Raw genomic sequence first — 23,605 nt, 5'->3', positions numbered from 1 at the left:
TAGGTTAACATTTCTAAATACTAGTGGTTTCAATATGGGGAAAGAGCTATTGGTCGGCACTTATTTAGAGCAACCTATGAGGGCACCTTGACAATATCTACCAAATTTAAATGTCTAATCCAACCATCTTACTCCTAAGACTTTTTTTTTCTGTATTTATTGTTTAGTTAGTTATAGGTGGACACAATATTTTATTTTTATGTGGTGCTGAGGATTGAACCCAGTGCCTCATGCATGGTAGGCAAGCACTCTACCTCTGAACCACAACCCCAACCCAACCCCCTAAGACCTTATACCTGCAGATATGCTTACACAGTGGGCAAATACCTGTAACACAATGTTATGGTTTGGATATGAGGTGTCTCCCCAAGGCTCTGTTAATGCAGGAATCATCAAAGATGAAATGATCAGATTATGAGAGCTGTAATCTAAATCGGTCCACTAGTTTGAAAGCACTAACTGGGTGGTAACTATAGACAGGGAGATATGGCTGGTGGAGGTGGGTCACTGGGGCATACCCAGGAAGGGTTCATCTGCTGTCATCTGCCCTCTTCTCATCTGCCAAAACTGAGTAGCTTTCTTTTGCCACATCCTTTCATGATGATGTGTTTCACCCAAGGCCCAATGGAGTTGGCTGATCATGGACTGAACTTCTGACACTTTTCTTCTTTTAAGATGGTCTTGTCTGGTATTTTGGTCACAGTGAAGTAAAATTGACTAACATACCTGAGAACGTTTACTATATCACTGTTGTAATCATGAAAACTGGAATGCTATTAAATGTAAGAAAAAAAAATAGGAGTATATCCATAAATGGTCATATAAAAAATAATAGTACTATACACTCTTCTAAAAGAAATTTAAACTTTATTCCAGATATAATATCTCTAGAAGGCCAATTTAGAAACAATGTTGATCAAATCATTAAAAAAGCTGCTGAGCGCAGTGGTGCATGCCTAAAATTCCAGAGGCTCATGAGGCTGAAGCAGGAGGATCTCGGGTTCTAAGCCCACCTCAGCAACAGTGAGGCGGCTAAGCAATTCAGTGAGACCCTGTCTGTAAATGAAATACCAAATAGGGCTGGGGATGTAGCTCAGTGGTCGAGTGCCCCTGAGTTCAATCCCCTGTACCTGCCCAAAAACCAAACCAAACCAAAACAAATTAAAAAAAGCTGGGATGGGATGACCTCCAATCCAACAGTATGATTTTTAGCAATGTATTCTCATAATGATGTAAGACAGATATGTTCATTACAGTTCTTTAAACTGCAATATACGCATTTACCTATATACCTATTGTTAATAATCATCAAGTAATGGGAAACAGTCACCAAAAATGTTATAATTAAGGTGAGAAGATATTCACTACATAGTAAAGGGAAAAAAGCAAGCAAAGAGTAATATAGAATCTTGTATGGTCCTATTTTTTTGTAAAAAGCTAATCACTACATGTAACATATAAAATTACATGTATGTACAGAGGAAGAATTACAAATTATCATCTCCAGGTGGTGGAATTAAACAACTTTTTTCTTCCTTCTGTTTTTTCCCCTTAGTTCTTCTATGATGCACATACTATTCTTGTGGTAAGAAAGTTTTTCATTTCCAAAGAAGATAAAATAATTAAAGTCCACTACAGGAACGCTATGTTTCCATGAAAATGATTACTTTTGTTAAGAATCCTGAAATATAACTTGAAAATAATTCATCTTCAAAAAACATAAAACACTTCTCAGCAAGGAAAAAGAAACCAATATTATATAGCCCCTCTAATCAATAAAAACATTAAAAATATTACTCGTTTTTGCCATTTCTTTCAGGTAGACAACAATCCTAACCTATCTTCCATACCAAAAGCCAAATAAAGCTGCCAGACAGAATACCGAACAACGCTGCCCTGAGAAAAATCCTTAATAAAGGAATGGGACTCTTCTAATTTAAAAATAGAAGCAAAATCAACCAACAAACAGCCCCAGTTCTCTATAATAGGAATGTTGGGTTTATATTTTTTCTCCTAGAAATTATTAGCAGCAACAATCTGCTGGCTTCTGACTTGAAACACCAGTATCAATTCAACACCAACTTAGAAGGAACAGCACCACCTACAGAATCACTTCCGTATCAGTCCTTCTCCAACTAACAGAGCCACACATCAGTATCTAACAGATATAGCTGTCCCTAAGACCTTTCTGTCCTCTTACCCCTCTAGCCCAGGAAGAATTTCCCCATAATCCCACTTACCATTGTTGTTGGCAATTAGTGTGACAAGAGTCTTCTTTGTACTGTCGCTGTTCTGTGCCCCGCTGCTACTAACGGTGGATGTAGAGAGGTGCCCAGCAACAGAAGCATGGGCAGCGATGGGCACTGGAGCCGAGACAGGCTGCTGGCTCACAGAAACTGTGGGGAAGGGGAGGCATAGTCACTTGGAGACAGGGACAGAGGACACTAAAGGATACTGCTCTAATCTTCCCTTACCATCTTGCCATGGGTCTCTACAATCCTGTTTCATTCATAAATCCAACCGTTCATCTCATTTTTTCCTCTAAATTATCCCTTAGTCCATTCATTTAGACACAATCCCTTCTTCGTCTCACATTTTCTCATTAATTAAATGAGATCACAGGCCCCACTGAACCCAGATGTTAATGTTCTGCTTACATAGCACTAGCAAACCTCTAAGACTCACAGGCTTATCAGCACTACTACTGGTATTCATATCCATTTGTATTAAGCCAACTACAAGACCCTGTAGTGTCCCGTTTCAGCCTAAACCAATGCCAACTTCAGGACGCAAGGCAAGGAAGATAAAAAATAGCAACCGGTACACTTTTTTGGGGGGTGGGGGGAGATGGGGGAGTACTGTCACCCACTTTCTAGAATTCAGGGCAATCTAGAATTGGACCCTGCAATATCACATGTATGAAAGAGAAGCTAACAAACCTAAAATTTGTAAACTGTCCACGAAGGCAGACACAAAGCAATTTCTGCTCAGCTCACAAAGGAAAGCAAGTTCAAGTAAAATTAAACAAAACAAACAAAAAACAAAACAAAACCCCAAGCCTATGGGAACCTATATTTGACTGGATTCATAAATGAGCTCAGACACACACAGGCACTTGACATTCTATTCATTCATCATTTAGTAAGAGGGATATTGATAAACATTGGGTAAGCAGCCTCTCCATGTTTTTAATGAATTAAATATAGTTTTTTCTAGTTTATCGATGAGGAAGCTCAAGTACACACAGGACACAGGCTAGAGCATGGAAAAGAAGGTAGCATCAATGCCACAATGAGGCATCCCCAGATTCTTAAAAATCCTTCTCGACCTTACAATTTCTTAGCCAAAACACCAACTTAATTAATTTAAACAATTTAAGATCAAAAGAGCTTTTGTTACCTGTAGTAGTTTTATCCACTGAATTATAATCCTCAACTACAGAGTCCTCAATGACGTCACTGATTTTCTGCCATGGCTCCAACTCCTCCTCCTCACATTCCATAAACAGGTCGGTGTCCGCCATGCTATAAGAAAGAGTTTAAATAAGACATTGACCTAAGAATTGGAGAAATAGTTATACACAAAATATGGAATCAGAGCTGAGTCATGCTAATACACAGTTGGATCCAAGTCTTTATTTAAAAATCAGTATTTTAGGGCTGGGGATGCAGCTCACTGGCAAAGTGCTTACCTAATATGTGTGAGGCCCTGGGTTCAACCCCGGCAATCACAAAATATTTTTTAAAAATTAAAAATACTCAGTATTTTGCTTATCATTATTGTGCATTAATACGTATCTTTTAAAAATTATGTGTTATGAGCAGGGCATAGTGGCGCACACTTGTAATCTCAGTTACTCTGTAGGCTGAGATAGGAGGATTGCAAGTTTGAGGTCTTCTCTCCAAATAAAATTTAAAACAAGGGCTGAGGGTGTTGCTTAGTAGTACAGAACTTGCCTACCAGTGTGTGAGGCCCTAAGTTTGACCCCCAGCACCACAATAAGTAAATTAAAATAAATTTTTAAACAAAAAAAGAGGGGGACTGGGGATTGTAGCTTAGCTTGCCTAGTATGCTTGAGTCCCTGGGTTCAATTGCCACTGGGGTTGTTAAAATGCCATAGGGTGACTACTCAGCCTTTTTGGTGCTCCTTTAAATTTTATACCTAAGATGAGAGCCTTACTTGTCATACTCTAGTCCCAGTACTTCTACTATTTTCTAATTCTAGTCTAGGAAATTCTAGAAGGGACTCCATCATCACTTGAACGTACCTTTAATTTGAAAACACTTCCTATGCTACATGCCTCTTTTAAAAATTAAGCCTACAATTCTGCACTGGAAATAAAAAGCTTCTGTTCTTTTGCTTGCCAATAATAGCTGACTAAGGCTCAGTCTGTCTTAGAATAGGAACAGTATTATTGCTCAATGTTCAAACAAAGCCTTTACTGCAGAGGCTCTTGGTGCCCTTAGTGTCTCAGTAGTTTTTTCACCACATCCACTAGCCAAAAACAAAACAAAACAACTGAACCACCATGTTTATTAAGTCATTAGGTTCATACAACCTGATAGCAGTAGTTTGGACAATGCCCAACAGATGGCATTGTTTCTCTTGAAATTTTAAAATATTCTTCAATGCCCCACTGAGTTAGTTACTACCAGGTGCAGTTTGGGAAACAGTTTTAATTGGTAAAGTGTTGAACTTGATTTTAACTGGTCTACAATCTCTTTTTTTTTTTTTTTTTTTTACTTTATTTGTTTATTTTTATGTGGTGCTGAGAATCAAACCCAGGGCCTCACATATTGCCAGGCAAATGCTCTACCACTGAGCCACAACCCCAGCCCCTGGTTAACCTCTTTCTACACCAATCTTTAATTTTTCATAAGGAAAAAAACAAAACTGAATTCCCCACCACCACTCTATTATTTTGCTATAAAGACACTTGGATACTTATCATACTAGAAGAACAGGAGGAGGAAGCAGAGGAGGAGGAGGAGGGTGGGAAAGAGGAGAGTGGGAAGGAGGGTGTGTAAAGGAATTTTTACTCAATTTAAGGATATTCTTATATCTTCTTCTCAATTGCCAGACAGCCCGGAATGGTAAACATGCCTACAATTCCAGCTACTGAACACTGGGGAGGCTGAGGCAGGAAGAAAGCAAGTTTGAGGCCGGAATCTGCAATTTAGCAAGATCCTATCTCAAAATAAAAAATAAAAAGGGGCTGGGGATGTAGTTTGGTGGTAGAGCATCACTGAGTTCAATCATACATACACACACACATACACAAATAAATACGATAAAAGTGGGTTTAAGAAACTAAAGATCAGCATATACTGAGCATACTGCTACATCAAGAAGAAAATTTGGGCAGGGCATAGTGGTACGTGCCTGCAACTCAGGAGTTTGAGGCAGGAAGATCCCAAGTTCCAGAGTAACCTGGGCAATTTAGAAACCTTGCCTGAAAAAAAAAAAAAAAAAGATGGGGGAGTGTAGCTCAATGGTAGAGCACTCATGAGTTCAATTTCCAGTGCTGGGGCGGAGAGTCAGGGTGGGGGGCTTGGATAGGGGCAGTAAATTTGAGACTCACACTGTAACTGGTGAAGGGCAAATTCTTATCATACAAGAATGAATCTCCAAATCAAGACCAATGGCCCTTTCTGCCTCCTCCTCCTCTTCCTCTTTAAATTTAACCCAAGGCCTTTCACTTGGCAAACTAAGGTCTCTACCACACTGAGCTACAGGTCCCAAGGCCCTCAGCTACTTTTAATGATATCTAAATTTTTATTAAATACAAAAGTGGTCAATTTTGGAAGCTGGGTATCTTATCAACTCAAAATTAACCTTGAATTAATCTACATCTCTACTTCCCTCCAATCATTTTGAAGCAAGTTTCAAATATATTCATAAATATTTTGGTATGTAGCTATAAAAGAAAAATAACATGTCTTAGAAACTTAAAGAAAGAAATTCAAGTTATGTGCAAAGGCCTCTGCCTATTATAAGCAGCTACTCAGGAGGGTGAGGCAGAAGGATCTCCAAATTCTAGGATAGCCTCAGTGATCCAAATGCTGGGCAATTTGTCTCAAAATAAAATAGTAAACATAAAAGGCTGGGATGTAACTCAGTGGTACAAAGCCCATAGGGTTCAATCCCCAGTACCTCAAGTAAATAAATAAAAATAATAAAATTAAAAATGGGCTGGAGTTGTGGCTCAGTTGTAGAGCACTTGCCTGGCATGTGCCCTGGGTCCAATCCTCAGCACCACATATAAATAAATAAAATAAAAGATCCATTGACAACTAAAATTTTTTTTAAAAATCAGTACCATTGTATGCCTAATGTCAAATATCTAGTCTACAAATTTCAATTGCTCTCAAATAGCATACTTTTAAGTTTGTTTGAATTAGAATCCAAATAACATCCACACATTTGCTTATCTGTTAAGTTTCTTAAATCTCAAGCTATAGGTCATCTTCCTTCATCTTTTTTTTCCTTGCAATTTATTTGTTAAAGAACCAGGTCACCTCCTGTAGTTTCCAAAAGTCTAGATACTGTTGATCACATACAAGTGGTATTTAACAAGCACCTCTGTTCTCTGTATGTGAAAATTGATAGCTGGATCTAGAGTCATGATGCAAGTCTAACTTTTATTTTCCTCCAAGACTACTCATTGGGGTGGTGCTTTATTCCTTTAGGAGACATATTCAATGTCTACATACAATCTTTTAAAAAAAAAAAAAAAAAAATTAGGGCTGGGGATGTGGCTCAAGCAGTAGCGCCTGGCATGCATGAGGCCCGGGTTCGATCCTCAGCACCACATACAAACAAAGATGTTGTGTCTGCTGAAAACTAAAAAAATAAATATAAAAAAAAAATTCTCTCTTTTCTCTCTTTAAAAAAAAAATTTAATATTAGAACGTTATAATTATACACAGTAGTTGGGTTCATCCTGACAAACTCATATATGAATGGAATTTGTAGATCAAATCAGTTTTAAATCTATCATTCCTTCTATATTTACAAATAGAATACTTCCATTAAAATAAATAAATAAATAAATAAAATAAAAACCCATACCTACTATTTGGTTCTCAAGTGTTATAGTTCATACAGGAAAAGTTTTGATTCTCTATTCTTCTTGATTGTTTCCCTTTACCCTTAAAGTGGTAAAGTTTCCCTTTACCATTTTTCAAAATGAGTTGATTCAGCAGCATCCAAAGTAACCAATAAGCTCATTCACAAACTACTATTACAATATCACAATTTAAACATTTAATGTTTTGATCCATGCAGTTACCTTTACTGGTCCTCAAAATGTTCATTTTGGCCATTGAGAACATCTTCCCTTGGCTCCTGAGCCCTTTCACCCACAACACCAGTAACTGATAAAATCCTTGCTAGTGAATAGATGTTACACACTCATCTCATACATTTCCTGTCCCAGACTAGAATCAGCCAATTATCCAAGGACTGATATTTGAGGGGAATGATTTCTAAGACCAGAACCTAGATGTTAAAGGCCTTTCTAGTCATTTTAAATATAAACTACCTCCACAGTAACACTCAACTGTTAAGTCAGTGTCATCAATTTTGCTCCTATATTATGTGTGGAAAAATTCCATATCCACAAATAACATGTCTTAGAAACTTAAAAAAATAATATTTCTCCTAAACCCCGTCCCCCCACCTCCAGTACTAAAAACTGAACCAGGGGGCTCTACCACTCAGCTATACCCCAGCCCTTTTTTATTATTTTGAGACAAAGTCCCACTAAGTTGCATTGCTAAGGCTGGCCCTGAACTTGTGATCCTCCTACCTCAGCCTCCAAGTCACTGGATCACAAGCATGTGCTATAACACCTGGCTTCAGTTTTATGTGTAACCTACACTAATTAAATAATTATTGCTTCAACACTTACACTAGTCTAACTGTGTGTATTTCCTTTCCTTCTCCCTAATATTTAGATCTTTTTCCCTTTTGGCATAATTTAAGTGCAATCAATAAATTTTGTCTGATGTGGTATGTACACCTGTAACCCTAGCAATTTCAGAGGCTGAGGCAGGAGGATACAAAGTCTGAGGCTAGCCTGGGCAATTCAGTGAGATTCTATCTTCCAGTCTCAAAATAAAAGTCAGGCAAGGAGGCATAGTGTGCCTGTAATCCCAGCAATTCAGGAGGAATACAAGTTCAAGGCCAGGTTAAGCAATTTAGCAAGAGCCACAGCAACTTAGTAAATCGCATCTCAACTTTAAAAATAAAAAGTACTAGGGATAGAGACCCCAAGTTCAATCTCCGGTACCAAAACAAATAAGCAAATAAAATAAAAAGACTAAGGAATGCAGCTTTGAGATAGAGTGCTTGCCTAGCATGCATTAAGCCTGGGTTCAATCCCCAGTACCTATGAAAAAATATTAAGGACAATGTATTTTTGAATATATAATGAAACAATCAAAAGCTAAGTAGGCTGGGCAAGGTGATGCATGCCTGTTATCCCAGTTACGTCAGAGGTTGAGGCAGAAGATCAAATTTGAGGCCAGCCTGGACAAATTAGTGAGACCCTGTCTCAACATCTTTAAAAAGAGCTGAAAGTATAGCTCAGTGGTGTTTTCCTAGTTGCTCAAAGCCTTAGGTTTGAGTTCAGTAAGGGAAGAGGGTGAAAAAAGGCTAACCAAGGGATATTTAATAAAGCCTTTAGCAAGTAATTTTTAAGACCATCTTTCCTTAACCACCATGATACAGAGATTACCACAAAAATATCAAACAAAATTCTCAACTACTACTAACAAAAATTTATCTATACTATATAACCAATAAGGACTTTTTCTAAGCAAATGTATGATGTGTTTGGGGGTGTTCAAGATTTAGAGCTAAAAGTCTATAATTTGACTTCCAAATTTCTACTTTTGATAAAATTTCCAGTAGAGCTAAAAAAAACTCATCAGATTCCAGTATTCTCCAACATATATCAGGGAGAACCCATGCTGTACAGTATATCTGCAGAAAAGATTCAACAACTGTACATAGTTTATGTAAAGGGAAATCTAGATTATAAAAGACATCATTAAGGAATCTTCATAGGTACCGAGTGGAATTTAGCTAACTCAGGGTCAATTTTGACCTTCAGAAGATGTATGGCAGTGTCTGTGAGATATTCTTGGCAGTCATAACTGGGTGAAGAGGATGCTACCAGCATTTTATCCAGTTCACAGTGACTAAGGTTAGTGCCAAGATCGAGAAACCCTGATCAAACTGAATACATGTTCTGACTAAGAAGGAAACTTAAAAGAAAAACAAAATCATCCTACATTCTATACACAAAAATTTGGGGGGGGGGGGCAGGGGTGTAACAGGGATTGAAGCCAGGGGCACTTAACCACTGAGCCATATCCCCAGCCTTTTTAATTCTGAGACAGCGCCTAAGTTGCTAAGGGCTTAACTAAGTTATTGAGGCTGGCTTTGAACCTGCAATCCTCCTGCCTCACCTCCCAAGCCAATAGGATTATAGTCATCCACCATCACACCTGGAATAATTTCTTTTAAAATATTTATTTTCTGTAACACAGTAAAATATGGTTCCTTTGAACAGTTAAAATGGTTGTATCTTGTACAGTAAAAAAACTTTTATAAAACCCATATATTCCTAGTTTGCTTCACCCTATAATCATTTACCTGTGAAACTGATTTTCTCTTCATATTCACTTGACAGCTTCCATGTCATTCTTGCCTAAGTACAGAGTTTCTCCTCATAAAACTGGAGCATCATCAGCCATACCATTATGGTTCTGCTTGTTATCATCATTATCAACTAGTAAAATAATTTTTGTGAAAATAATTTCCAAGCCTTTTTGTCTAAGGCACCCTTTTAAAATCTTTCTAGTTGTGGGCCCTTTTCATTTCCTCTATAGGCTGCTGTCCCTTCCTCCAGTACAGGGATCCCATCAGAGGTACTCTACCACTGAGCAATAGCCCCAGCTGTTTTTGAGACCAGATCTTAATGAATTGCCAAAGCTAGCCTCGAACTTGCTTTCTTCCTGCTTCAACCTCCCAAATAGCTAGAACTACAGGTGTGTATGCCCGTCCCCCTCAACTATGGGTTGCTTTTGCTTCATATATGAGTTCTTGTTGTTCTTTCAACCTCTAAATCATTTTCTCAGAGGGCAGTGAACCAAAATGACACCTGCAAACCTTTTTCTGAGTTCTTTCTCAAAATCTCATGGTTGTGGGGCTGGGGATGTGGCTCAAACGGTAGTGTGCTCACCTGGCATGCGCACATCGCTGGGTTCAATCCTCAGCACCACATACAAATAAAGATGTTATGTCTGCCGAAAACTAAAAAATAAATGTTAAAAAATTCTCTCTTTAAAAAAAAAAAATCTTATGGTTGTGCATGAACTCAAAAGTCAGAATAACAGCTCTACATCTCAAAAGCCTGAGTTTATGATAATAGGTTTAAGTAGAAAAATGCTGGCCAACAATTCAAATTACTGCCAAATAATCCAAATTTAAATTTAATCATTAGTTCTGTGGTTTGTTCTTTCTGTAAAAACCAAACAAACAAAAGCCAAAACCTACTTGTGGAGTATTTATTCCCAACAATAATGTTTAACCTGAACCAAGCACTGAAATTTAACTTGAAGTGCACAGGAAATATGGCAATGAGGAACGAGTAAACATTGCTACAGGGAACTAAATGAAATAAATCCAAAGGCAGAACTTTCCATAAGGAAATAAACAAACCCAGAAGATATGACATTCTATAAAACAACTAAGTTGGTCTTTTGAAAAATGTCAATGTCTGCCAGTCATGCAGGAATCCTAGCTACTGGGGAGGCCGAGTCAGGAGGATCGAAAGTTCAAGGCAAGCCTGAGCAACTTAGTAAGAGACCTTGTCTCAAAATAAATAAATAAGTAAATAAATAAATAAATAAATAAATAAGGGTCAGTGATGAACACTACTGGATTCAATCCCCAGAACCAACCAATCAATCAATCAATAAGGGTGAGTGATGAACACCACTGAATTCAATCCCCAGAACCAAAAAATTATATATCTCACACACACACACACATCAATCTTGACGGCTGGGGTTGTGGCTCAGAGGAGGAGCAATCGCCTAGCATGCATAGGGCACTGGGTTTGATCCCAACATCACATTTAAAAAAATAAATAAATAAAGATATTGTGTCCACCTATAACTAAAAAATAAAATTAAAAAAGATATATATCAATCTTTCTCTTGCTACACACTTACATCCACTCACCCATATACAGGCACACACAAACTGGGAAGACCATTCTAGATTAAAAGGAACTAGAGACATAACCAAATACAACATGTCAACCTTTATTAATCACGATTCATACATTGCTATTAAAGACATTTTGAGTACAACTGTTAAATATAGATTAAACACGAGATGATATTCAGGATTTATTTTTCTTAGATAACAGTATAATAGTTATGTAGGACAAAGTATTTGCCTAGCAAACACACAAATGTTTAGTGGACATGTCAAGTGTGACTTTTTTTTTTTTAGATTTTGATGGACCTTTATTTTATTCATTCATTTATATGTGATGCTGAAAATCAAACCCAGTGCCTCACACATGCTAGGAAAGCACTCTACCACTGAGCCACCACCCCAGTCCAAGTGTGACTTTCAAGTGTTTCAGCAAATAGGTATTTTTGGTTTTCTTATAGATACAAATATCCCCTCTTTTTAAAGTATTTGGCACATGCCAAAATATCAGTAATCATTGTGTCTATATGGTAGGTTTATCAAAAGTATTTCTTGTATTCTTTCACCATTTTTACATGCATGAATTTTTCTCAATACAAAGTTGGAGGAGGGGACTACTTAATCAGACCCTAACTGGTATCTTTATACTATATTCTGTTATTATCTTTTGGGCATTTACTAAATAATTGGTAAGATGGTCAAATTTTCTGTTCACTTTTTTTGTTTCTAGGAGCAAGTTTCATTTTTTAAAAGGTAAAAAATAAATAAGAGATGAACCTAAAGTAAATTATATAGGAGATATGGTGAGATGAACATTACCTTCTTCCATTAATCATTTGACATCTTAGTAATCTAACATTTTCAATTCACTGCTAGAACATATCTGCCCATAAATTAAGATAAAAAGAACATTTGGAACAGGAAAAGTATTTTTTAAAAAAACAAATAAAAATCTTCTCTTTTTTTGAGATCGCAGTCTCCCTGTATTGCCCAGGCTAGGCTTGAACTCCTAGGCTCATGCGAGCCTCCTGTCTAACTTCCCAAGTACTTGGGACTACAGGCAAAATCTTAAGAATACCACCCTGTCTTACTCCAGGGTGGAAAACTAAGCAATGCTAATCCTAAAAATAAATGCAATTTATTTTTCAAGTTACCAAACTTTTGGATTTAAAAAGGATTAATTCCAGAAAACCTGTAAGGTTGTATCTGGCTATAAAACTAATTATAGTTAAATATGTAATAAAAAGCTTTTGCATGGCCCATTTTGTCCCTCCTAGCATCTAACTGCTATCTTTTAAAAAAATATTTTTCTAGTTATAGATAGACAAAATATTCTTATTTTTATGTGATGCTAAGGATTGAACCCAGTGCCTCACACATGTGAGGCAAGCACTCTGCCACTGAGCCACAATCCCAGCCTAAGTATCTTAAATATAAATAGTCATAATGGGGTTTAAAATAACCTTAAAAACCTGTCTGATATTTCCAAACTCAAAATACTTTCTACTTGTCTGGCCATAAGTTCCATTATCAAGAAGTACCCAAACATTAATTAGATTAGGTACTTTTTTTTTTTAAGAGAGAGAATTTTAATATTTTTTTTTTTAGTTTTCGGCGGACACATCATCTTTGTTTATATGGGGAGCTGAGGCTCGAACCCGGGCCGCACCCATGCCAGGCGAGCGCGCTACCGCTTGAGCCACATCCCCAGCCCTAGATTAGGTACTCTTTACTAAAAAACTAACAACTAAAATAAGCAGTAATTCCTTTATTTTAAGAGGGTTCAATATCCAGGAGTCCCTTTCATTTCCCATGGAAAAAATTTATTCACTGCTGGTTGTCTAAATTTCATTTCTGGTCTGGGGGTATAGATCAGTAGAAAAACACTTGCTTAGTGTGCTGGAGGCCCTAGGTTCAGTCCCAAGTATTGCTAAATAAATAGATGTAAAATAAATAAAGATATATTTCATTTCTACTTCCTCAATTTCATTTAGAACTGCTAAATCCTAACAATAGGTTAGTCAGTGTCTGTCTCTCTCTTCCTCTCAGTTACAATGCAAAAATACATTCTTGTATTTATGGTTTTATGTTACAAACCAGAATACCAAAGAATCTATCAAAAGTTTTACCATATTGACAATTATGGCGAAGCTAGCAACTAGCCCTAGAGTTTGTAATTTAAGCCACCCCTAACAAAAGTTAATTAAAAAAAAAAATCTGGAGAATAGAAATATCATCTGGAAATGTTTTATTTTACTGTGATATACTTGGCATTGTTATGCACTTTATATCTCAATGAATTCTCATTCCAATTTTATGTCCCAAGTATCACTTTTTACAGATAAAGTCAAAACAGAGGTTGAGAGAGAGGTGGCACACACTTGTAATCCCAGTGATTCAGGAGGCTGAGACAGGAGGATCCCAAGTTAAGCGGCCAGCTCAGCAACTTAGGTTGTTAGCAACTTAATGAGATCCTGTCTCAACATAAGAAAGGGATGAGGATGTAGTTCTCAGTGGCAAAGTGCCCCTGGGCTAAATCTTCAGTATCCCCCGCACATCCCCCCAAAAACAAAAACAAAACAAATCCAGCCAGGATTCAAACCAAAGTTGTTTCTTGTTGTTGTTGCTGGGGTTTGTTTTGGTACTAAGGATTGAACCAAGGGATGCTCTACCACTGAGCCACATCCCCAGCCCTTTTTATTTTGAGATAGAGTCTACCTAAATTGTATGATTCTCCTGCCTCAGCCCATTTAGATCTCAGTATGTGGGATTGTAGATGTTCACCACCACACCTAGCTCAAACCATAATTTTTTGCTCTGTAACTCCTCCCCTAGTCATTGCTTTTTCCATTATTAACTCCAACTAGCATATGTAATTCTCCAGAGGGTCCTAAATAGAGGCAGATTTTGATGATCTGGAGAGCAAAAGCACAGGACATGCCCAATGATTCTCTAATTTGAAGTTATTTTAAATTCTCAAAATTTTGTCTCAAAATTATTAATGACCCCAAATATTTTTTGTATTTATGTGGGTTACAACTTTCCGCCATTTACCACATTAGAAATTAAAATGAGTTTTTAAAATAGTTATAGGCACATTAAAAAACAAATCCATTACATGGGTCATATTTACAACAAAAAGTCACTATTTTCTTTCCAAACTAAAAAGTAGCAGTGCTTTACATGTTTGTAAATCCTTTCATGTCTACCTTAACAGTAGACATAACTTACTAGCTTTCTCATAGCGGCTTCTGCTATCAGTCTATTGCTTATATGTTGTTTTGATTAAGTACATAATGAAAATCTGGCACTGTCCAGATTAAAGTGGAAAAGGTTTTTGTTTTGTTTTGCTTCAGAGATTGAACTCCAGGGTGCTTAACTACTAAGCTGCATCTCCAGCCTTTTTATTTTGTACTTTGAGACAGGGTCTCACTAGGTTGCTGAGGCTGACCTCGAACTTGCTAAGTTGCTGAGGCTAACCTCAAACTTGCGATGCTCCTCCCTAGACCTGGGATCACAGGTGTGCACCTGGCTGAGAGAAGTATTTCAATAAACTTTTCAGTTAACAACGAATAGTGATAAATACTAAAGCCAATAAATAATAGTTTTCTTAAAGAATAGTTTTGCATATTGGAATCTGAAACCATATTAATTATTTTTTCATATCTTGTTACATTAAAATCCACTGGTGTAACTTGTATTTTCATAACATGCACTAGTCATTTGGAAAATATAGATTTACTTGATTATGCCCATATTTAAGAGACATACTTCATTATACATTTTTTTAAAATCACAGTTAACTACTACTATTTTAAAAATCTTTTTTAAGTACTGGTAAGCTGTAAAACTCAAGCTGTCAACTTTCTTAAAAATCCTAGTTTTCACTTAAATTTTATCTCCGGTAACAAATACTGACAATTGTTTTCCTAGAGGAGACAAACTCATTTCATTCACTTTCAAGAAAACATTGCCAAATACCCAAGAGTGAAAACGATAGTTTGTCAGTCATCTTTTCAAGTAAAAGTGCCATTTCATGAAACAAGCAGCTTACAAATCAGTCTCACAAATGCTTTTCCTCATGACAACAATCATACCTCCATACACAGCATCAATCGTTTATGCTTGCTTCTCAGTTCGTCTTAAAAACTCTTAAAATGTACTGAAAGCTAAGGTTTGATAACATTAATAGTTTTTATTGCTTGGTCAAGGACACTCTCCTCGCCACAGCAGAGTCAGGTGCTAGTGCCTTGCTCTGGGCTAAGGCACCAAGAGCAGTTTTTAACTAGCACTACTTTTGAGCCATCAGTGGAAATGTTAGCGAAAGTGTCTTAGTATGATTCTGAAAATGGTATGGCCTTGAGCCTCCCTTAAAGGGTTCAAGGGGGATTCCTAGGGGTCAGCAGTCCACACTTTTGTGAAGTGCTTTCCACTACTTCAAGATGGGAGTGGAAACAAAATCCCATTCATGCAGTTGGCTCCTTCAGTTTGAGATGCAGGAAACCAGGTGAAAAGATTGCCATTTGTTTTCACATTATATTCTGATCACCTTTATGAGAGACCGACAATTCTCAACGTAGTGGTTCCTATAATCAGGGGGCTATAGGACTGCCCATTAAAAATGCAAAGATAGCACTCCCTCCCTACCCCACTCCAATTCCGGGGATGAAGGTACTCTCTGTGCACCCTTCAGTTAAGAATGATTATGCTAAATAAGTGGTTCCAATTTGGGGTCCAAGTTCCCAGTCCCTGAGCAACAGTCTAGAAATCCATTGTTGTCCACCGAGCGGCATTCCCTCAGAAGTCAGATCCCCCTCGGTGACGTTTTCCCTGCAGCGGGAGGTGTCCAAGTGTGGGGACGGCTACGTCCGACTGTTCTCATAACGCAACCGGCGCGCAACCCGCGTCGCGAGGCGCCGGGGCCCAGCGACGCTCCCGACTCTCGGCTCCTTCTCTGGGCTGAGGAGGCCCGAGCTAGGGACCAGGGAACCTGCCGCGTTACGGGCAGCACCGAGAGGGAGGAAGGCAGGTGGCTCCACGACACGAATTCCTTTCAGTAGGTGCCAGGATCTCGCGAAAATAGTTCTTGGGAGAAACATGGCGCCACCGCGGCAGGACATAATCACCAGAACATAACGACACTCTGCCCCGTCCCCTTTTAGAAATCACGGCGCCGTCCTCGGAGACCCCGGAGGGGGGCGACGCCAGAGGCTGTCAACGCGCAGCAGTCGCCGAGTCCGGGGGGCGGGGGCGCGGGCGGCGGTTACGTAACGGGGGTCGGCCCGGCCACCACTCCGCTCCCGCGCTACCGCCGCCCCACACCTTCCCGGGGGGCGGGGCGGGAGCCCCCACCGGACCGGGCCGCCGCCCTCCTCCCGCGCGGCCTCGCCCCGCGCCGCCCCTCCCGCAGCGCCGCGCCGTCTCGCCGCCGCCCGCGCCCCCGCCGCGCCCCGCCCCTCCCCAGCGGGCCGCCGCCCGCGCCCGCGCCGCCCACTCCTCCGAGACGCTCGCGCCGGGCGTGCGTGGGGACGTCGGTGTGTGCGGGACCGTGGGGCGCGAGTGCGCGCGCGCGCGCCGCGGCGGGCGCCGGGGGGCGGGGGTGGCCGGCGGCCGGCAGGCAGGGGCCTCCGCCGCCGGCCGCCGCACGGCTCCACGACCCGGGACGCACGCACACACACGCGCGCTCACGCGTCGCACCGCACGGCCGCCCTGCCACGGGCCGCGCCGCCACTCGCGGTGGGCGGGCGCGCGCCGCACCCCCGCCCCCACCCGCGCGCCCGCCCATCCCCCTCTCATTGTCTCGCCTCAGAACGCCGCGCCGGGCGAAAAGATAACGGAACCCCCGGGAGGAGGGGGTGGGGATAGCCAAGGCTCCGCGCTCACTCACCTCCCGTGGTCGTCGCCGCCGGTAGTCTGACCCGAGGAAGGCGCCGTCGCCTTAAAGGGACCTTGCACCCGGCGCTGGGAGAAGGGGGTGGGAGCAGGGGAGGGGACGGGGGCTTGGGGGGAGACGAAGAGGAGGGAACCGTGGAAAGCTCGTCTCCCCGAGGGTGAAAGGAAGCCTCCCTCGGGTTCGAGTGATTTGGGGTGGATTTTTTCCCGAGGGGGGCGGGGGGCCCCGAGGGAGGGGGTGGGGGGGCCAAGGAATGCGGCTCCGTGTACGGGAGCTGGCGCGGGGGAGAGAGACGCCGACTCCCCCCACCGGCCCTCTCGCCGCGGAGGGATACGGCTCGTCACTTCCGCCCCCCCCTCGCGTGGCCTTCCAATTGGCCGGGGTCCGTGACACGTCACGGGCGCACCCTACCTCGGCCCGGGCTTCTTTTCTAGTCAAGTTTGTCTGGGTCTGCAAATAAATAAATAAAGGGAAAAAATATTTTAATGGAAAAAATAATTAGCCTAAGAAGCAATGTCCAAATTTTGGTGACAAAAATGGGACTTCTAAAGAAAATATCCCCTAATTTACTCGCTTAGACTTTCCAACAGGGATCTGAGGAACCTCCCCACTTTCCATTCAAGGCTTATACCCTATCAAGAGAACTTCAGGACACAGGTCAGATGAAGAAGTCCAGTGGCACCGGCAACTGTCATTGGAACAAAGGGAGCAAGATGGCACTCCCCTTCCTCAAGAGACACTTGGCCAAGTAGCCTTGTGGCAGTGGACTTATTTAAGAGAAGAATTTTTAAAAGTTCTTTTTACCCAACCGCCCCCCCCCCCAGCCCTTCTTGATTCTGGAAAGAAGTCACAGGTAATTGCGCATCAAGGCGATCCTTGTGATGGGCTCTGCTTTCAAACAATAGTGAACAGACTCAACAGAGACCCCGGATCCAAGAAACCATAGATCCCCAAGCTTTCGTTCCACTCAAGGCCAAGATGAATTGGCCCAAAGAAATTGATGAGTTCATTCAAGACTATCCACCTGTTATTTCTCCTCCAAACAAAAACTAATCTGGGTAGATAAGATATTTTGCCCTCTACTGCTTCCGGAGATGATAAAATTCTGAAATGTTCAAATATTCTCTTTACCAATACACAAATATTTGCTCCAAACAAAATTTTAAATCAAGGTACTTGGTGCAAGAATGGTGAAATCCAAAGTCATATTTATTCCTTCTTTTCATACACACCATGCAAATTATCAGTCTGTAACTGTTACCGCTGTTGACCAGTGACCAGTCCTTGCTTCCCCAATGTTGAAGAATAACACCAGAGAAGCAGGCCAAGGCAAGGTCAGAGTAGAAATTAAAAGTTTATTAAAGGACAGCAGAAAAGACTTCTCCAGGAGGAAGAAGGGGACCCAAGAGGTGGAATCCATGGAAGTGCGCTTGTTTCCCATTTTTATAGTTCTTTCAGTGATGGAATGTAGGTGGGAAGGCCCGAGAGGTGGGACACAGGTGGGCCAAAGAAGTAATCTGGGCACTTTTGAGTCAGCATCTTCAAGTTTGCTGGGGGATGTTCATTAACACTTCTTGGGGATGGGCTCTGGCCTTGGGCTTTTTCCTGGACTTCATTAACATTCCATGAGTTGTCCTGAGTTTCCGGAATTCATTCTCAACATGGCCTCCATTTTAGATCTTACTTGATATTAGACCCGATTTACCTAACTACACTGACTACCTAACTTTAAATCTGGCTTCATAACAATAGGCATTCCAAATTGTTCACATGTACACATCTGTGCATATGTATACTCATACACTGTCACCACCCATTTTCATTCAGATTCACTCCAAAATCAAAAGTGAGTGATTCTAATGAGTCATTCTTAGAAATATCTTCCTTAAACTGGGAAAATCACTTGTCTTGCTAAAAATACTAAGGAGACCTTTCCAGACCAGATCTGGAGAAGCCTATAGTGAGATTATAGAATCAAACACCAAAAGACAAATTCTACATGAAACTCTAGTCTTATGCTGTCTTATGGTAATTATTATAATTTATTATGTTGGTTATAACATGTATAATGCTATATATGTTATTTATCTCTGAAATATTCCAACATGTTTTTCCATGTTCTATGTGCCAAGTTATGCTCTCAGCCAGTGAGGTTTAGCCCAGCAGACTGTGTCACGTTCTATTAATCAAACACTATTAGCATGCCATACTGAAAATGCATCATGCATCCATTCATTCATTCATCAAGTATTTATTGAGTACTAGGCACTGTTCTAGGGACAGCAAAAAACAAACAAAATGCCTGAACTTGAGGATCTTATATTCTAGTGAGAAAGAGACATAAAATATGCATATAAACAAAGTATTCCATTATCTATTGTCAAATAGCAAACAGCCCCCAACTTACTGGCTTAAACAATAATTTTATTATTATCATGATTTTGGGAGGTGATAAGGCTAAGCTAGATGGCTCTCATTTGGAGTCTCTTTTGCAGTGACTGGTACTGAAGTCATCTCAAAAACTTCCTTTCATGTCTGGAAGTTGATGTTGACTGTTGGCTTGAGTCACAACTGGGGCTGTTTGCCAAAACATTTACAAGTGGCCTCTCCATGTGGCCTGTGCTTCCTCTTTTCACAATGGCTGAATTCCAAGTTCTAGTGCTCCAAGAGGACCAGACAGAGATTTACGCCTTTTTCTGACCTAGCTTCAGAAGTCACACAGCATCACTTCCACCACAGTTACACTTCAATTGGAGTGTGTGTCTGTTCGGGGGTGGAGATCCATGTCCCTCTCAGAGGGAGTAGTGGACACATCGTTTTGAGAAAAGTATATGAAATGGAAAATCCATCTATATCCTGAAAACTATAATCTGCTACGTGTTATATAAGTAAATATATGTGATGGGGCAATAGGTTCTACGGAGGAGAAAAGGGGAGGATGGGAGGGCTAGGAGTCTGGTGCAAGAAGGGGTTGAGGAAATTGCTGTTTTATGTGGAACAAGCCTCTTGACTATGGTGACATTTAGGTGAAACCCTGAAGGAAATGAAGCCAAGTTCAGATTTCACTCCTAGTGAAAGCTAAGCCTCTGGAGGATTTTGAGCCAAAGAGTGAAGTGACCTAATGTTTCTGAAGATGACTCTGGCTGTTTGTGGAGAATAACTGTGAGGTTCCAAGACCAACTGAGCCTTCATCAACTAATGTTGGCAGGCTGATGTAGGGAGACCGATTAGGAGGCTGTTGCATCAACTCAGGTGAGAGAGGACAGTGGCCTGGGGCAGGTAGGAGTGGTGAAGTCTCTTCCTCGGCTGAGTGAGTTCTGTGGTGTTGTGCTGTAGCCTATTTTCCTGTATTCAGTTTGTGCCTTGGGAAACACTTTTGACCAATAATAGCTTTCAAGATGTGTGAGATGGTGCTCTGCCTGCACAGATAACTAAAGGGAGCCTATCATGCTGAATGTGGAAATGAGAGCTCTACAGGGTCTGGAGGCACTTTTGAGGAAATGGATAAAGATCAACGGGCAATTAGAGAAGGGAGTAGGACACTGTGGTACAGCATCCTAACTGTGCCAGTGAGAGAACTGATGAGCAGCTGAACAATGGAGGACAAGAAGAAATGGTGGGCAAAGGAGTTGTGAAACTTGAAGAAAAATCTGCCACCTTGTAGCACTGGTGCAGCATTTCAAGAAGGATGCTGGGTGTGGTGGTGCACGCCTGTAATCCCAGGGACCTAGCAGGGTCAGACACGAGGGTTGCAAGTTTGAGGCCAGCCTCAGTAACTCATGAGACCCTACATCAAAAATAAAAGTTTAAAGGGGCAGGGGATATAGGTCAGTGGTAGAAAGCCCTGGGTTCAATCCTTTAAAAAAAAAAAAAAAGTCAAAAACACTGTATAGTTCAGGATCCTACTTCTATTTTCTGGTACCAGGGATTAAAGCTAGGGCATTAACCATTAAGCCATCACACCTGGTTCATGATTCTACTCATAGACACCTATTCTCTGGGCTTGAGAGAATGCCCATATTCATTCAGGTAGCATTAAGACATTTTGCTGTCATCAGCTAACAGGTTTCTAGAATGAAGTTACTGATGGCTGTAGGGTCCAAGTTTGATCATAAATTGGAGGTCAATCTGACCAACTCAGGGAGAACTTAGCTCAAAAAAAAAAAAAAAAGGAGAGGGTAGGTTGGTATACCTTGGTGAGAGAATGACACTGGGTTCCACACCAGTGCCCAAAAAAAAGAAAGTGTCTTTCAACAGATGAATGGACAAAGAAAATGTGGTATGTATATACAACGGAATATTACTCAACCTTAAAGAAGAATGAAATTATGGCATTTGCTGGTAAATGAATGGAGCTGGAGAATATCATACTAAAGAAATAAGCCAACCCAAAAAACCAAAGGTCAGTGTTTTCTCTGATATGCGGATGATAATTCACAATAATGTGGGGGCGGCCAGGGAAGAATAGAGTTATTTTGGATTAGGTATAGGGGAGGCAAAGGAGGGAAGAGGCACGGGGGTAGGAAGGATAGTGGAATGAATGAGACGTGATTACCCTCTGTACATAATGACTGCATGACCGGTGTGATTCTACATCATGTACAACCATGAGAAATTAGACTCCATTTATGTATGATGTGTCAACTGCATACTACCATCATGTATAACTAATAAAAAAGTCAATTCACAAGTATCTCTAGAATATATTGGAGAGGAGTCTGAAAGCCAGTGCAGTTTGATACATTAAAGAAATTAGACCCTAGCTGGGTGTGGTGGTGCATACCTGTGATCCCAGAGGCTCGAGAGAGGCTGACGCAGGAAGATCACAGGTTCAAGGCCAGCCTCAGCAATTTATCGAGACCCTAAGCAACTCAGCAAGATCCTGTCTCAAAATTAATTAACTAATTAATTAATTAGACCCTGATAACATACCCCTAAAATAGTGCTATCCCAGTCTTCAGTAACCAACTTGGAAAAATTGAATTCTTACCATCTGGATTTTTTTTTTTTTTGAACCAGGGATTGAAACCAGGGGCACTTAACCACTGAACACTAAACTACATCCCCCCAGCACTTTTTGTTTTTCATTCTCAGACGGGATCTCACTAATTTGCTGAGTTTGGCTTTGAACTTGTGATCCTCTTGCCTCAGCCTCCCAAGCCTCTGGGATTCCAGGCACATGCCACGGTGCCCAGCACTCCATCTGGATTTCTTTTTTTTTTTTTTTTAATATTTAGTTTTTAGTTTTTGGTGGACACAACTTATTTTTTATTTGTTGGTATGTGGCGCTGAAGATGGAACCCAGTGCCCCATGCATGCCAGGCGAGTGCGTTACCGCTTGAGCCACATCCCCAGCCCCTCCATCTGGATTTCTAGGAAAGTCGGAATTAGTGGAAGTCCCAAGTTGGGCTTTTCACAGGTAGCAGGAAGGTGTTTCTTTTCTACAGCTTATGGAAACATTTATTTGCTTCCTTGACTTATGGTTTCGGCCACAAGTTGAAAATTGGAACCACCTGTAGCTTGCAGAGTGTCAAGGCAGAGAGACAAATGATTTCAACATGTCTTCAAAAGCAGTCAGTTTTGAGTGCCCTCTCTGGTGACATTTTGCTAATATACAGACCCAATCACTCATTCCTCAGGTTCAGTATGAGGGCAACCAGAAGGAGCTAGTGTGGGAAGGGTAGTTGGGAGTGGGGAGTATTAGAGGGTGAGGCCACTCAGGCCAAAGCAGCATTGAGGGAACACTGTCAGGTTCCTTTTAAAAAAGGCCACCTCCCCTCTGTAACTCACTCAGCATTGTCAAAACTGGGAACCAAAGAGAGCTCCTTTTGAAAAATTTAAGCCAAAAAACAGTGGAGAAATTGTCCCCATCAGAGCAGCTCCCAGATTGAAGAGACTGACAGCTGAGTGCACGGAATCTGGGAGTGAAGTCAATGTGTGTCCGTGGAAAGGAGGACACTGAAATGCCTGACGTGACAAGGAAATTGTCACGAGAGAAAAGGCAAGTGAAGGTCTGCATTGGACCTGTGTCAAAAGAAAGAGGAATTTAAAAGCTGCGGCTGAATTTTGTTTAGGAATATTTTTGCTATCTCCTTATACATCTGTCGAAGAGCTGGGGCACGGGAGGTGAGGAAAAACCGAAGTTTTCAGACTGGAAGGAAGTCTCCTCATTTGCTTTCAGCAAGAAGAAATCAGTCTCTGTCTTCAAAACATATTTTGTAAGAAGTGCATGAGCAGCAACTTCATCAGTCATCACGATTTCACTGTGAGTGACTACATGTCATAGAATACTGATTTACTCTAACTTTGAATTAAGTGAGTTTATTTAAGAGACTCATAAGGAAAGCTATGCTTGTTCATCTAGGTTGTTGCTATGGAATTGACTAGGTATGTTTATCCAGTAATTGAATTGATTCCATAAATCTTTTTTCTAGACACTTGATACCTGTTTTGTTCATTATAGTGGATTACAGAGT

General features: G+C 40.7%; 1 protein-coding gene across 12 annotated transcripts in view; it reads right to left on the bottom strand.

Annotated features, from left to right (window-relative positions):
- Nucleotides 1-17,440, bottom strand: part of Pogz (pogo transposable element derived with ZNF domain) — a 50,397-nt gene extending 32,957 nt beyond the window's left edge. For 4 of the 12 annotated variants that reach the window (XM_078027566.1, XM_078027567.1, XM_078027572.1 and 1 more), the window contains exons 1-3: nt 17,124-17,439; nt 3,400-3,524; nt 2,241-2,396 (exon numbers count right to left, since the gene is read on the bottom strand). In XM_078027566.1, the coding sequence (XP_077883692.1) occupies nt 2,241-2,396; nt 3,400-3,523 (280 nt within the window). In that variant the 5' untranslated portion in view covers nt 3,524; nt 17,124-17,439. Of the gene's footprint in view, nt 1-2,240; nt 2,397-3,399; nt 3,525-10,253; nt 10,304-17,123 lie in introns of those variants that run through there. The other 8 variants (XM_078027568.1, XM_078027570.1, XM_078027573.1 and 5 more) reach the window with 5 other exon arrangements.
- Nucleotides 17,441-23,605: the final 6,165 nt, after the last annotated feature.

This window comes from Ictidomys tridecemlineatus, chromosome 11, assembly GCF_052094955.1.
Source record: "Ictidomys tridecemlineatus isolate mIctTri1 chromosome 11, mIctTri1.hap1, whole genome shotgun sequence".
NCBI lineage: Eukaryota > Metazoa > Chordata > Mammalia > Rodentia > Sciuridae > Ictidomys > Ictidomys tridecemlineatus.
The sequence above is the reverse complement of the archived record's forward strand: the minus strand, read 5'-3'. Positions and strand labels throughout refer to the sequence as shown.